The sequence below is a fragment of the Humulus lupulus genome, chromosome 9, assembly GCF_963169125.1.
Source record: "Humulus lupulus chromosome 9, drHumLupu1.1, whole genome shotgun sequence".
Taxonomy (NCBI): Eukaryota; Viridiplantae; Streptophyta; class Magnoliopsida; order Rosales; family Cannabaceae; genus Humulus; species Humulus lupulus.
Window position 1 is genome coordinate 180,149,826 of NC_084801.1, and position 16,531 is coordinate 180,166,356.

The following is a 16,531-nucleotide window of genomic DNA, read 5'->3' on the forward strand; positions in this document are numbered from 1 at the left end:
AAGTAAAGGCATGCACGACTAAAAATCCAACTTCATATCATAGAAAGATCATGTAGATAAAAAGGTAATTAAAGAAAGGCAAATAGGCATCCCTTTTAACCGAAAGGTTGCATATAGTTCACTAAAGTCCAAATATATGACCTAATACACTCTTTCTTATTTCAAAAGCAACATTAAACAAAAGTAAAAATACAACAGTGAGAGAAACATTCTTAGAGAGTTACATTTCAATTTAGGGTTTGGAATTTAGTTTGTTGATACATACACTCTTTATTCTCCCTACCCCTCTTTAAATTCAAAATAAAAATAAAAATAGCACATGTTCTATTAGCTAATTTAGAAGATCTTCCAATCACCCATTGTCTTATTTTTCAATCTATTTGTTATCTTGATAAAAAAAAACTCTTCCCATAAATCAAGGTACTTTACTGTGATGTTTATTAAAATTAAAAGAACTATAGATCAATTTACTCATCATCAAACAATAGTTATAATAATAAAGTCACAGTAATCCAAATAACAAACAACTTGTATTTGGCCAATGTGCTCTCCACAAATATTCATTAAACAAAATTGAACCAATATGGTACAAATGAATGATGGGAAGGCATTTCAATTAGTTATAATATAATAATATGAGTCTCACTCAAACATATAAAACAAAAACATAGGCAGCCAAAAACAAGAGAACTCACCGTGACTGTGCAACAAAATACAGAGAAGGCTCTGATTTTACAATTACTGGAAATTTAAATTGGACAAGCTTGTCTGCAACAAACACAATACACAACCACCCATTATTAACTTGTTTATCATCCATGATGAATTATATAGGTAATTAGATATATATATATATATATATACACTAATTATGCTCCCCATTCTTTGTATTCATAAAAGTTCATAACAATAATAATACTTTGTTTGCTGATTTCAAATAATAATTGAAATCCTCTTAAACGTTTTATTATGAACATATATTATATATATATTAAGATTAATGTTTAAGATTAAAGTTTCTGAACATATATATTAATGTTTCTGAATATATATATATATTATATATAATCTTAAACTTAAGATTAACAGTTAAAACTAACAGAAAGAAAATAACTTACCGGAACGGAGGCGAGCTGGCTCGCAAGGCGAGGTGAGGCGTGCCGCTGCCGCATGAGTGAGGGAGAGGGAGGGAGGGAGGCGATCTGGTGGCCATGCAATCTGGTGGTGCCGCCGCGTGAGTGCTGAAGGTGAGGGAGGCTCTCGGTAGGTCGGCACTCGGCGGTCGTGCTTGAGGAGGCTGCTGAAGCCTGAATGAAAGAGAAGAAGAAAAAAAAGGGTAGGGTCGTGCGTGCTTTAGGGTTAAAGTTTAACTTATGTTTCATTTCATTTTTTCAGATTTCAGTATTAGTTTTTTTTTTTAAATTTTTGGTCGGGTTTCGAGTTACACCTGAACCCGAAGGTGTATAATTTTTAAACCCGAACCCGACCCGATATGTTTCGGGTTCGGGTCGGGTTAAACCCGAATTTGATGGGTTTTTCGAAAAAACGGGTTCTTGGGGTTCGGGTTTTGCGGGTCTCGTGTGCACCCCTACTTCTCAATGGTTACTACCCATAGATGTGTACTAACAATTATGATGATGTGACAACATAATGACTTGATATAAGAAGTCACCAACAGGTAAATATTTGTTTTCTATATTAATTTCAAATTTAATTATTATTTTTTTGCCATAATTAATGTTCTTTCCAACCAATGAGACACTAGCTATGTTTAGAAATTAACATGCATTTGAAATATTAAAAGTTTACAATATTATATTTTCATGATAAATACACATTTTTCATCACGTACCCCTTCCAAAAATTTGAAAAAGTCAAAATTTAATTTTAGAAATATTAATTAACAACTATAAATATGAACTATTGATTTTAATCCAATAGTTAATATTAAAGTAACTATCTATGGGTAGTAACCATTAAAAGTGCAACCATTGATAAAAATATGAAAGTAACCACATTGTATATAAATATCTCATTTTCTATGAAAGTAACCACATTGTATATAAATATCTCATTTTCTGTAATAAGTCAAAGGTTACACAGCTTGTGATTGCAATTCAAACTTTATGAGAATTCTCATTCAAGCTCTCTCGGCACACAATTCTATTATGGAAGTGATTCAACATTATACACTATATAGTATCACAACACAACAAAACAGGCATAACCAATAATAAATCTCACAACAAAGAATCCTTTATATATATATAAAATAAAAACTATTTTAAAACTATTTGTGATTGGGCCCATTATTCTTTTTTGCAATTGGGCTTTAAAAAACTATTTTAATTTAAAGCCCATTTTTCGGAAACAAAAAACTTTTGGTATGTGAATGCTTTACATTGCATGTGTTTTTTTTTTTTTATAAATTTCATTAAGTTGCTATAATACATTTTCAATAGCCTTATAATAATGTCTTATGGAAAACTATAGTGATATTAGTTTCTTATAAATATATTTATCAATTTTTCATTATCGCAACCTAGGTAGTGACATGTCACACAAAGTATAAAACATAATCAAAGACAAAAGACAGGCAATATGTCACATGTGGTTGGGCGACATATCACCTATCTCAGGATTAAGATTATGTTTTTGGCTCCAAAATGATGTATTTAAAAGTTTTAATCCTATTTGTTACACTTAATAACGCTCCATACACTATAAAAATGGTTATTTATAGTTGTAAAGCCTTGATCACACATTTTAACACACTCTCTCTCTAATCTCTCTCGGTGTTAAAGATCATAAGTTTTCTCCAAAAACAAGAAAGTGTTTGTCTTGGGAATTTCGAAGGCTTAATCTCAATTCTCTTTCCTCTTAGAAAAAGCCCCAAGCATCAATGGTGGGCTAGAAAATAAATAATTTGAACAATATTACTCCTCATGTATAAGTCTTATGGTGTTTCTTCCTCAACCTTAAAGTTACAAGGGATGTTCTTCTTCTTGTCATAGATTGGATTTCGTTTTACGGTTTGCACTTGCTTTCTTCCTAAATTTTTTGGTTCTCTATTTTGTAAGTTTCATCCCTATGTACTCTATCTAGATAGGTGGTGTAAGTTCAATCCCCCAACATCTACCCAAGAAATCTCCTGAAGCATTGGCATCAACCTCTTGAGTAGATGCGAACAGAAGAAATCAAATACTCTCTTGGCACCACTTTGGTTGTAACCACATATCCGACGAGCGACTTATCCATACTAGCCGACCCATTCTCAATAAATGCATCCTTAAGATCTACATCAAAAATATCATCCTGGTCATCGTTGTTGAGGGAATCATTAAAATTGTTAGTTCCTCGTCGTTCATGACTACCAGAAAAAGCACACCAATATCAATTTTGAAACTCTACCCTAACCACATTTTCAGACTCAAAGATGAGAGAAAGAGATAGAGCAAAAACATTTTCTTCAAACTTACTAAAACTTATGTTAGGTAATACTGATACACAAATTAGAAAGTTAGCCTGCATAAAATGGCATGAAAATACAGCCACAATTTTTTTATTTTTAAAAATAGTTAGGGAATTATTTAAGTCTTAAATAGAGTTTGAGCGCACAATTTTTACTTACATAAGTTAATCTTTCTTTAGAGAGCATAAAACAAATTATATTTTCAAATTGAAATGTAAATGTATATAATAATATAAAATAATATATCAAATATAATGTGATAAATGGAAAATGACGGTACTTTGGAATAGTATGGAGACCAATGGCAATGATAAAGATGTAGGCAAATGCAACACTCAAAGGATAGGATCATGCCCGACAAAAAAAAAAGATAGGATCATGAAAACGAAATTCTTTACTAGCTTTGTCATAGTAGTACACCTCCTTAATATTTCCTCTCTTTTTTTTTTATTATTATATAAATATATATATATTGGTATATGACTTGCCACGTGGCTTTTAAAAGGACTTTTATAAAATTTATTTGACGGTGATTGGAGAACTCATTATCACAGAACGAATTAATAAAGAAGAAGTTTAGGTTTGTTTATCTTTTGTTTCATTGTGGTTTTGCTTTTGACCATCCTAATTTTCTGACTTTATCATCTTCCAAGAGTTATATCGGTAGAGAAATTTTATAAAATTTTTAATATGCTGTAAGTTGCTATCCTAAATATATGATAATTTTAATTTTTTGAACAAAAATACTCTTAATATTTAAATACTTATTTTTTCTCTCATTCCAAACTCTCTTTCTAACATCTCTAACAATCTAATTTTGTAGATCTCGAAAAAATACCAAAATTAAAAAAAAAATCATCTAAACCGACATGAGTGAAAAAATATGAATCTCCAAAATTTTCATCAAATTTCAGTGTAGAGCATTGAAATTGCATCGAAAAAGCATCGTTTGGGATAAAAATCAAGGTTTTATGATTGCATCGAAACATCATCGATGTACCATCAATTTTGCATCGAAATATCATCCATGTACCATCGATTTTGCATCGAAATATCATCCATGTACCATCGATTTTGCATTGAAATACCATCAATTTAGCATTAAAACACCATCGATTTTGCATCGAAAAGTCATCGTTTTGGCCAAAAAAACAAATTTTCATGATTGCATCACAACAGCATCGAAATACCATCGATTTTGCATCGAAAAAACATCGTTTTGGCCAAAAACAAGTTTTTATGATTGCATCGAAAGAACATCGAAACACCATCGATTTTGCATCGAAAAATCGATGGTACATCGATGATGTTTCGATACAATCATAAAAACTTGATTTTTATCCAAAACGATGCAAAATCGATAGTGTTTCGATGGTATTTTGATGCAAAATTGATGGTGTTTCGATACAAAATCGATGGTATTTCAATGCAAATTCGATAGTGTTTCGATGTGAAATCGATGGTATTTCGATGTTGTTGCGATGCAATCATGAGAACTTTTTGTTTTTGCCAAAACGATAACTTTTCGATGCAAAATCAATGGTGTTTCGATGTCAAATCGATGGTATTTCGATGCAAAATCGATGGTACATCAATGATGTTTCGATGCAATCATGAAAACTTGATTTTTATCCAAACCGATGCTTTTTCGATGCAATTTCGATGCTCTGCATTGACGAAAACTTTAGAGATTCATATTTTTTCACTCAAATGTCGGTTTCAGATGATTTTTTTGTAATTTTGTTATTTTTTCGAGATTTACAATAGTAGAATGTTAGAGAAAGTGAGAGAATGAGAGATGTTAGAGAGAGAAAGTTTGGATTGTGAGAAAATTTTGATATTTAAATATTATTGGTATTTTTGTCTAAAAAATTGAAATTACCATATATTTAGAATAATAATTTACTGTAGCATATTAAAAAATTTCACTAAATTATTATCCGTATAACATGAAATTTCCCTATCTATATTACCGGCCACCCTTTTCCTTGGCCTTCATGCCTTAGGTCGGGGTTACCTCACACTTTGTGTATAAATATATATATATATATATTTATATTTATATATAAGACAATCACGTTGCATGGTATAATCAAAATTTAATTTCCTCATTTAGTTCTTGGTAAATTTGAGTTTTTTTCCGTAAGTTATTGCAAAAGTTAATTAGTACTTTGTATTTCCAATGATTTGCTTAAGTAGTGTGATTTCTTGATATGATCAAGTTTCAAATTTCGTGACTGTAGAAGCATGACAAAAAGAGATCACAGTTAAGATGAAAAGGGATTCCTCAAGCACCATTTCGAATAATAATCTGATAAGGTGAGAATTTATTTTTTATTCTTTTGCCAAAGTTTGGGTTTTTTTCTTCTTTATTTTGTCTTTGTTCATTGATTTCTTTGCGCATGGTATAATCACTGTATAAAGTTACAAGAATTAATTTTGGAACTAAATGATTATTAAGCTCAAATTTATAATATAATTATAAATTAACAGTTTACTAGGAATTAATGCTACTTAAGGATCAAGATATAATTAGAAAGGTCCAATAGTAATTTTGACTAGCTCTAATTTACAAACAAATAATTGGAGAATATAACTATATGAAATGATTATATCAATAAACTACACGAGATAATTTTGTATATATAATTCTATAATTACTAATTGTGCAATTTTATACTTATAGTCAAGTAATAATAGAATTAATAAATAAAATTATTTAATTAAAAAGTTTAATTATTGCTCTAGTTTATTGGAGGTTAGAATTATAGTTCCATAATCTCTAAATCACCTTATTATTACACAGTCTAAAGTGTGAATATCATAGACAAAAAGGAAATGACTAATTTGCAAATAAATTAATTTTAGAGGATGGTAAATATATAATTATTATATAATCAATCAATTATGAATTAATTAATTAAATTATCATGTTTTATTTGAAAATATATTAATTAATTATAATATTGATTAGTTATGAATTAATTGATAGTGAGATCATGTATAATTTTTTAAATTAAATAAAATTATACTATTATGAAATAATAATTTAATTAGGTTTTATAAGATAAAATTAATGTTGAATTAACTAATATTTGTGCATAATTAAAATAATACATTGCTTTAAATACATAGATATTTAATCATATTAAATAAAATATAATAAATGGGAAAATGTCATGTGGCGTTTACACTGCCACACGCCTAATGCTAGCCCACTGCAATGTCACACTTATAATTAGTTGTAACTTGTTATATTTATTTATTATTTAATTAATGTTTTAAATTGATCAAAATATTAATTAATAAATAAAACATAAACCTAATGAGATTTGATCTAGAGTACATATAGATACTCTCATGTCTCATAAGAAGGGTCTTTCTCTAAGTCTCTAAATCTCATGTGTTGAGTATATCTAGAGATAGAAAATAATCCATAACATTAAATTGCTCATTATGGTCGAAGTGTGTTGAGGATAAGGATGCACATTTTCCTCATGGGGCGAGTCGGAATCCCGGTCTAAATGGGGAACGGGACGGGGATAGGGATAACTTTCAATCCCTAAATGTTACATGGGACAGGAACGGGAATAGCACTCCCCACCCGCGGGCCCCATTTAAATTTTTATATATTTTTGTAATATTTTATATATTTTTTATATCTTTCTTTATATGTTTTGGTAGTATAATAGTATTTTTTTTAATATTTTAAATTTTATTTATGATAGTGTTTAATATTTTAAATAATAAATAGTGTGTAATATTATAATTTACATATAATTTATGATTTTTATTTTAAAATTTATTTTTTAAATAAATAGGTTCTCCGCCCCTATAGGGGATTCCCCACTCTGTCCCCGATGGAGATTAGGCAGGGATGGAGATTAAAAATATAAATGAGGATGGGGACAGAGGGAGCACTCCCCGCCAATTCCCCGCCCCGTGTGCATCACTGGCTGAGGATTGGCTTGAAAGATCTTGGTATAAATCTCAAAGTTAATAAGCAAGGATTGAATGTTCGTTATTTTATACTAAAAAATAGCAATGACACTTGATAGAATACAAACAATAGTACATTTAATTTTTGTGTGTCTTTAATTTAATGTATATAAATATATGATTTTGACTTGGTATTGATGAATAAATAATTTTTTTAAAACATTTCCCTGCATGTATAATCCACTCTTTTTACCAACATTTGTCTCCTTTTGTTATGAAAATGTTCGATAATCTTTCCTTCCAAAGTGATGTCAAAACTTCTGATGGTTTGTTGTCGAGTTGGGGATCTCAATGTATTGAGACTTGTTCAATGACATGTTAAGTGTGTGTAACATGTAATGATTTTTTTTTTGTTTTACAAAAAGAACTACCTCTATATTATATAGTCATTTTGTAGTCAATAATAATTCCTTTAAATATTAAATTATGTATACATAAATTATTCCTCTACACAAAACAAATATTAAGAATTCACACTCCTACATAGTTAGCTTAAAATTATTTTGATATTACTTATTATTGTATATGATATACGAGCAACACAACACAACATTTTAATAAAGTATAAAGTTTTTTTATATAAAAAATTAGGGGTGAGCATGTAAACCGAAAAACCGCGGTGACCGACCGCACCGCACCATACTACACCGCAAACCGCGGTGTCAAAAGTGTAATGGTTCGGTATGGTTTGTATTTTAGCTAAACCGCGCGGTGCGGTGCGGTGCGCGGTTTGGCGGTGTGAAATTTTGGTTTGCACCGCACCGCACCGCACCGCATACTTACAAATATATTAAAAAAAATAAACTTTACATATATACCATTTTTTATAGTTACCCAATATGAGAGACTTGTATATTTTTTTTGTGTTTCACTGAACTTAATTGATAACTTGTGATGTTGTTTAGAACTTATTAAAGATTTGTTATGAACTAAGGATTTAGTATTTTTTTTAAAATTTAAATTTTGTTATAGCATGTTTTTTAACACAAACTGTGGAAAACCGCCCAAACCACACCGCAAAAAATGGTTTGGTTTGGTCGGTTTGGTGCAACCAAATCACACCGCATGGTGTGTTCTAGTTACTAAACCGTACTTGTAGCGTGGTGTATTAAAAAGTATTCAAACCGCCCAAACCACACCGTGCTCACCCCTATAAAAAATAATTGGGTTATAGTTATATTAGATAAGGGATCTACAATAATAAGACATAATAAATAACAAATAGACCATAAAGCTTTAAAATTAGTAGCACGAGGGTTAAAAAAATTTATAGACAATGTGACTAGAGTACTCTACAGATTACAATATGACAAAATAATGAGAAAAAAACAAATTATTACTAGTCCAGAAATTGCTATTCGTTGTAGAAAAGAAGGTTCGAAATGGTTCATTTTATATATTTTAATTTTTTGTGGTAAAGAAATTACTTAATTTTGAGTGGAAGAGACTAGTTTAAACTGCAGCCTCAAAACCAACCAAGTTCCTAGAAGCCTCGGTTTTGTTCGTACAAGTAATAAAACTATTGTCCACCTCACCACTACACATACCGCCACATCATCCAAGCCAAATCCCATTTTTTGTGGCCGTTAGAAAATCGTAAGCCAATTCTATTGTATGATATAAATATTTATATTTTTATGGAAAATAAATAATTCTATTTGTATATAAAATAACAATATCACTATCTCAAACTCAACAAAACTCCAAAAACACTCCACTCATCCCTATAAAAAGCTCATCACCCACATCTCCCTATCCCTCAGATTACACAAAACAGTTAGCTCCAAAACTATACTATTTTTAGTTAGTCTCATTCATTCTCACTTAGCTAGCTACTCCAATCTAATCACCACCGTTGAACCTGAATTTGTAATCTTATAACTTAAATCAATGGCTACTAATTCGGTGTCAACCATCGGAGGAGCTGTGAACAGAGCAACGGTAAAGTGTTTTTCCCGCTCTTCTTTTGTACTATAATATAACCGCCAAATCATAAAACTTTCATCGTTTTTATCGAACAAGTTTACATGGGAAATTTTGTTTTCTTGATATTATTATGAAAAATGGAGTCTTTCAGTATTATCTCAAGTGGGTCTTAAAAGGGTAGTGACTCTTTTTTTTCCTCATTCAGCTGAACTTAAACGGCGGCGTTTCGGCCTTTTGGGTCAACAGTTTGAAGAAGATACAGAGCTGTAAGATAAGGCAAGAGAAAGTTTCAGTGGGGAGGAGATTGAAGGTAGCGGCGGAATATGATGAGGAGAAGCAAACCTCGAAAGACAGGTGGGGTGGATTGGCCTATGACATATCAGATGATCAACAAGACATCACCAGAGGAAAGGGTATGGTGGACTCTCTCTTCCAAGCTCCAATCGGTTCTGGGACTCATTATGCTGTTATGAGCTCCTATGACTATATCAGTGCTGGTCTTCGCCAGTAAGTAAATATATACATACATATATATGTAATGAGAGCTTTTTTTTAGTGTTTTTTTTAATCCCATTTAAGGGTTTTGTATAATCAGTGTTATTGACTTTTGTAATAGGTATGATATGGACAATAATATGGATGGATTCTACATTGCTCCAGCTTTCATGGACAAACTTGTTGTTCACATCACTAAGAACTTCTTAAACTTGCCTAACATTAAGGTTTGTTTATCTTTTAGTGTTATTGCTACTCATACTTTAAGAAAATGCGAATTATATGGAAGATATTGACAAATTGCTGTGACTGCAGACTCCTCTTATTTTGGGTATTTGGGGAGGCAAAGGTCAGGGAAAATCATTCCAATGTGAACTTGTCTTTGCAAAAATGGGAATCAAGTGAGTATAAAGTGTTATATAGTCTGTTTCTTTGGTATGGAATTAAAAAAATTTATTGGTTTTCAAGCTAAGATAGTTAGATTCGTGTACTGATATTGTTTGAGTTGAATGTATTAGTCCAATTATGATGAGTGCTGGAGAATTGGAAAGTGGAAATGCCGGAGAGCCAGCAAAGTTGGTGAGGCAAAGGTACCGTGAGGCGGCGGACATAGTCAAGAAAGGGAAAATGTGTTGTCTGTTCATTAATGATCTTGATGCAGGAGCTGGAAGGCTTGGAGGAACCACACAGTACACAGTCAACAACCAAATGGTCAATGCTACTCTCATGAACATTGCTGACAATCCCACCAATGTCCAACTCCCTGGAATGTACAACAAGGAGGAAAATCCTCGTGTCCCAATCATAGTCACAGGTAACGATTTCTCCACCCTCTATGCTCCTCTCATTCGCGATGGTCGCATGGAGAAGTTCTACTGGGCGCCTACTCGAGAAGACAGGATCGGTGTTTGTACTGGTATCTTCAGAACTGACAATATCCCTAGGGAGGACATTGTCAAGCTTGTTGACACATTCCCCGGGCAGTCCATTGGTAAGACTTTGCCTTTACTCAATTCAACAACATTTATCATGGTAATCCAATCTTTGTGAACCTGATGTGTTATTGTTGTAGTTTGATCTCTTCACCTCAAGTTAGGTAGCATATTATGTACTGGAATTTAAGATTGATTGTTGTTCATTTCTTACATCTTATGATTTTTTAATAGATAAACTAAAATAATATCTTAGTAAGAAGCTACAAGTTCATACTTGTAGCATTACACTTCTGAATTCTCATGTGAGCCAGAGCTGTTATACATGTCAGTATAGTGAACCAAAATTATTTGTGCTATTGTGTCTGCAGACTTCTTTGGTGCCCTGAGAGCCAGAGTTTATGACGATGAAGTGAGGAAATGGATCTCCGGAATTGGAGTGGAGAACATCGGAAAGAGACTTGTGAACTCGAAAGAAGGACCCCCAACATTTGAGCAGCCAAAGATGACTCTTGAGAAGCTTCTTGAGTATGGAAACATGCTTGTTGAAGAGCAAGAAAATGTGAAGAGAGTTCAGTTGTCAGACAAGTACTTGAAAGAGGCAGCTCTTGGAGATGCAAATGAGGACGCCATCAAGTCCGGAAACTTCTATGGTTAGAGCTTAGAATCTTAGATTTTCCTCTCAAGTGCTCCTTGACCAAAAATAAAATCGATTATAGGCTCCCTTCACTATCTGGTTTTAAGATTGTTATTGGAAATAACAATTGGCAAGATGTCATATTAAAGGGTTTTCTTTTTCTTTTTCTAAAACTTGTTTGGATGCAGGGAAAGCTGCTCAACAGATTCACATTCCTGTCAAAGAAGGTTGCACTGATCCATTTGCTGCTAACTTCGATCCCACGGCAAGGAGTGACGATGGTAGCTGTGTGTATCAGTTTTAATAAAATTTATGTTTCACGGATGTAGCAGATGAAAGTGTATTAGAACAAAAAGGACAATAGGGTCTAATAAAAAGGGACATTAATTATTGTCAATAGATTTCCGTCTTCTAGGAGTGCTTCTGGTGTATATTGATCTTCTCTGATCTGATTTGTAAAATTTTTTATTGGTTAAATTTTATTTTAGATAAAATATTTTAAAATATTTAAAGAAAATTATCTCCATATTGATTTTTGGATTAATTATTAAATTATTTAGCTGATTTTCTAATACGAAAATATCTTTTTTCCATCGACACAGAATTCATGCTGATTTCCTTAATCAAAGAAATTCGCTAATTGATTTCAAAGATATTAGAAAATGATAGCCTTGGACGATTTTCTTGCCTATAAATATCTTGCCAAGGCCTTTGGAATTTTTACCTCTTCCATTTTGAATATTTATAAACATTATGTTATTTTAAAGAGTTTCTTTATTTGTAGAGATTAAGTTTGTTCACCTTAATCTTTGTGAGAGTGTTGAGTGTATTTGTGAATATCTATCTAGTCCATTGTAAATATGTATTGTCTATTGTGAACGTGTTCATAAGGATATTCGGGAGAGGATTCTATCTAAGTCTCACTTCGGGAGGAAGTGAGCACTCGCTATTCTTTGAAGGGAGTTCAAGAGAATCAACGTTTCATCAAAACTAGATTCGTAGAGAAGAGTACAACAAGATTGCGACAATAGTTTAAGAGGGAGTCTTACATTGTTTAAGTCAATGCTTTTGTACACATTGTTTCTTTACTAATTGGTTTACTCTATGAGCGGGGCCCCAAGGAGTAAGTTATCCAAAAGGGTTTCTGAACCTCGTAAAAATTCGTTGTGTTCATTATTATTTCGCATTGTCTTTTTATTGTGTTCAATTTCTGTCGTGGTAAGTTCGGATTCTGTCGCGACAGAACTAGAATCTGTGTAAACAATTAATTAGCATTTCGCACTTTAATTAATTCAAATGGTTTAATTAATTTGGTAATTACTAAAAACGGAATTTCATGATTAATTGGGATAAGAACTTGCATGTAGGCTAAATTAAATGAGATTTAATTATGTATAAAAATCATTGTTAGTAATTGATTCTGATGTGCTTTGCTTAATAGTGCTAGCGAAAATTGTTCAACTTATATATCACCACTTTTTATCTACTTGTTAAGTACTTCTGATATAAATATATATACATATATATATTTATGAGATTCTTACCGGTTACTACCCATGAATGGTTACTTTAATATTAACCATTAGATTAAAATAAATGGTTCATATTTATAGTTGTTAATTAATATTTCTAAAAATAAATTTTGTTTTTTTCAAATTTTTGGAATGGTTACCTAATAAAATGTGTATTTATTATGAAAATATAATATTGTAAAATTTTCATTTTTTAAATGCATGTCAATTTTTAAATATAGCTAGTGTCTCTCATTGGTTAGAACAACATTAATTATGGCAAAAAAAAAAAAAAAACTAAATTCGAAATTAATGTAGAAAAAAAATATTTACCTATTGGTGACTTGTTATACCAAGTCACTATGTTGTCAAATCATCATAATTGTTAGTACCCACCTATGGGTAGTAACCATTGAGAAGTCTTCCATATATATATATTTTTGCTTGGACTCAATATTGTTGTATGAGGGAGTGGAACATAATGTATTGATCTTAAAACTAACCTGTTTTGGATGTAACAAAATAGGCCCATTAATTTGTCCTAATAAGAAAAATACAAATTTGAGCATTCATCTTGCTCGGTTTTTGGAGAACCTCGGAACCTGGAACATTCTTCTTGCTCGGTTCCTAGAGAACCTCGGAACCTTCGAGCATTCATCTTGCTCGGTTCCTTGAGGTCCTCGGAACCTTGAGCATTCTTCTTGTTTGGTTCCTAGAGGCCCTCAGAACCTGGAGCATTCATCTTGCTCGGTTCCTAGAGAACCTCAGAACCTGGAGCATTCTTCTTGCTTGGTTCCTAGAGGTCCTCAGAACCTTGAGCATTCATTTTGTTTGGTTATTAGAGGTCCTAGGAACCATGGAAGACGAATTTGTCTCCTTGAGTCACTTGGATCTTCAAGCATAAGAATTGGCTAAGGTCTGCAAGCAGCTCGAATTTTTTACTGTCACTATTTTCCATGCTCAGGTCTGAAGCATCTCGAATGGCTTACAAGACAACTCGTGAGGCTATGTGCACCAGAATCACTATTAAAAGATCGACAAAGTCAAGTAATGATACGTCTAAGGCCTAAAGGTCTGGTCTTCGTGAAGAGAAACTTAAATAGAGTTCACACGATAAGTTAGCCTTATGCAAACATGAAGACTGACTTGGGGGCAATTGTTATACCCATTTTTGGAGTATCACTAACCATAAACCCAAATCATGCCTAGAGCCTAGTCAATTGTAACTTTGTATAATTCTTGGGCCAAGTCCAATAACTTAAGTCCACACTCAAATGTAATCCTAGCTCTTCAATATAAATAAGAAGAGATGGGAAAGGAAAAAAGGGGCAGCAGTTTTTCACAGAGAAAGTTCTCTCCATCTTCAATGGAGGCAAATAGTTAAAAGCTAAATACAAATGTAATTCATGGCTTGCAAGATCAATGACAATGACTAAGTAGATGTAGGCCATCTTTTTGGAGCTAAACCACTATAAAAATTTCTCTATCCATTATTTATGGCCACTAGACACATTTCTTATACTTTATTTAGCTCTAAAAAATATTTTCAACATTATTTTTTGGGTGTTAGAGGAGTTAACGAAAAAACGAGTCAACAATGACTATATACATTTTAATTATAATACGTGCTCAACTAGTTTTTTGAGAAATTATGAATAATTTATGTTGCTGAAAATAGAGTTCAAATATTTTGTTACACTTGTATCTGTTTTGTTTTTTTACTCACGAGTAGTCATGTACATAGAATATTTGAACTCTGATTTCAGTAACTTAAATTATTCAGAATTTCGTAAAAATTAGTGGGATGTCTACTATAACTATAATCTACACAGTCATATAAAAAAATTAAGATTATAACTATCTAGTTGGTAAAAATACGAGAGATTGAGTAAATCGATACTTCCCTTTTAAGGAGAAGAACCATAAAGCTACCCCATATATAAATATATATTTACAACAAATGGGAGAGGGTTCATGTTGAACTCTTGAACTCATGGTTACAAACCTATGAGGCCCACCATACTATGCTATTTTAATGTGGGTGTCTTAAGAGAAAAAAAGTAGGTTCCACAAACACCTCTTGCATTTGTGTTTCATGTTATATTTGTAGTGTCACTAATTTTTAAAATAATGAGTCTCAATTTTAATAAATGTGATTAGTTAAACTAAACTGAAACATCATTATGTATAATATTTTGGTATATATTTTAAGACTACATATCTTTACTCTTTAAAAATATATTCATTAATGCCAATTACCAAGCTTTAGAGAGGTTCCTAAAAAAAACACTCAAAGAGATAAGTTTCTTTATTTGAGATACTTCAATTATAAATACAAAATAATATTATTCAATATAAATGGTTTAATTGATAAAATATTTTGCGATAAATCTGGGATAAAATTCTAAATCTAATCTCATGATGTTCAATTTAAACTCAATAGATGTATCTTTTAGGTGACCCATAAATGAAGTGACTCTATTGTACTTGTAGTTTTCTATACGGGATATCGACGCGTACCTTGAAAAAAGTGGCAACTAAACAGTCTTCAAATCCTCACCTAAGATACGAGCATGTGCCTTTGGTCAAAACTTTCAAACCACCATGACACATATATAAATTAATCACTACTTTATGTCACCCTATTGACCAATTTTTAGAACATGTCATATCATGTCATAGAATATGATCTAGAAGAAAGTTAATATTGTTATAAGTGAGCCCTTCTTTAATGTACATTCTTTCTCTTATATATATGGTCTTCAAATTATGCATTACCTTATCTATTTCACTCAACCTTTAACAACGCAACCAACTATCATAATGGCATGACATCTCCAACCCAACACCAGGGTGGGTTGATCTCCAACTGAGCGACATCATCTGCTTTGAATATGGTGAAGATTGACTAGTATTGTACTATATTTGGTGACAAATCATTTTGGAGTAGAGATGAAAAAATAATACAATCAATCCCTTCTTATTTTTGTTTTAAATAGGAAAAATATTATTTTGCTCTTAATGTTTTTTCCGAATATGCAATCAATTTTTGTGTTCGGAAAGTATATTTTATAAAATTGATCAAAATAGTCTATAAATCTATTTTTTTCAATTATAATATCAATTATTGGGTTTGCAAAAAAAAAAAAATAGTCAATGAACTAAAAAAAATTTATATTTAAAAATAGTCCAAAAAAAAAAAATTATTTAAATCAACAAAAACAATTGAGCCAGGCCTGTAGAATACATGTATGTATGCATGGCATGTGAGTACTATTACTCAAATCCAAATAACCTTCGAATTAGCTTTATCTAAAGTATTTTATAATTTAAATAATAATTATAAGATTATAAAAGTCCTTAAAGTTATTTCTTATTATACTGTAATTTTTATTATATAGTACTTAAATATATATATGGAACGATTATACTAGACACATGCCTTTTGTCCCTTTTCGGTAGAAACGTCTTTGTTTTTTGCACGAGTATAAATTATAATGTAATTTTTTTTATATGAGAGTATTCATTATATTTATTTGTGATATTTTTTTAATTTTTA

At 31.4% G+C, this 16,531-nt stretch overlaps 1 protein-coding gene across 1 annotated transcript; it reads left to right on the forward strand.

Moving 5' to 3' along the window:
• Positions 1-9,173: 9,173 nt before the first annotated feature.
• LOC133801365 (ribulose bisphosphate carboxylase/oxygenase activase 2, chloroplastic-like) lies at positions 9,174-11,972 on the forward strand. The gene is made up of 7 exons (XM_062239552.1): positions 9,174-9,412; positions 9,603-9,904; positions 10,014-10,119; positions 10,208-10,293; positions 10,411-10,883; positions 11,196-11,477; positions 11,650-11,972. Exons 1-7 carry the CDS (start codon positions 9,362-9,364, stop codon positions 11,763-11,765), a joined length of 1,416 nt encoding a protein of 471 aa, XP_062095536.1. The 5' UTR covers positions 9,174-9,361; the 3' UTR covers positions 11,766-11,972.
• The last annotated feature ends 4,559 nt before the right edge of the window (positions 11,973-16,531 follow it).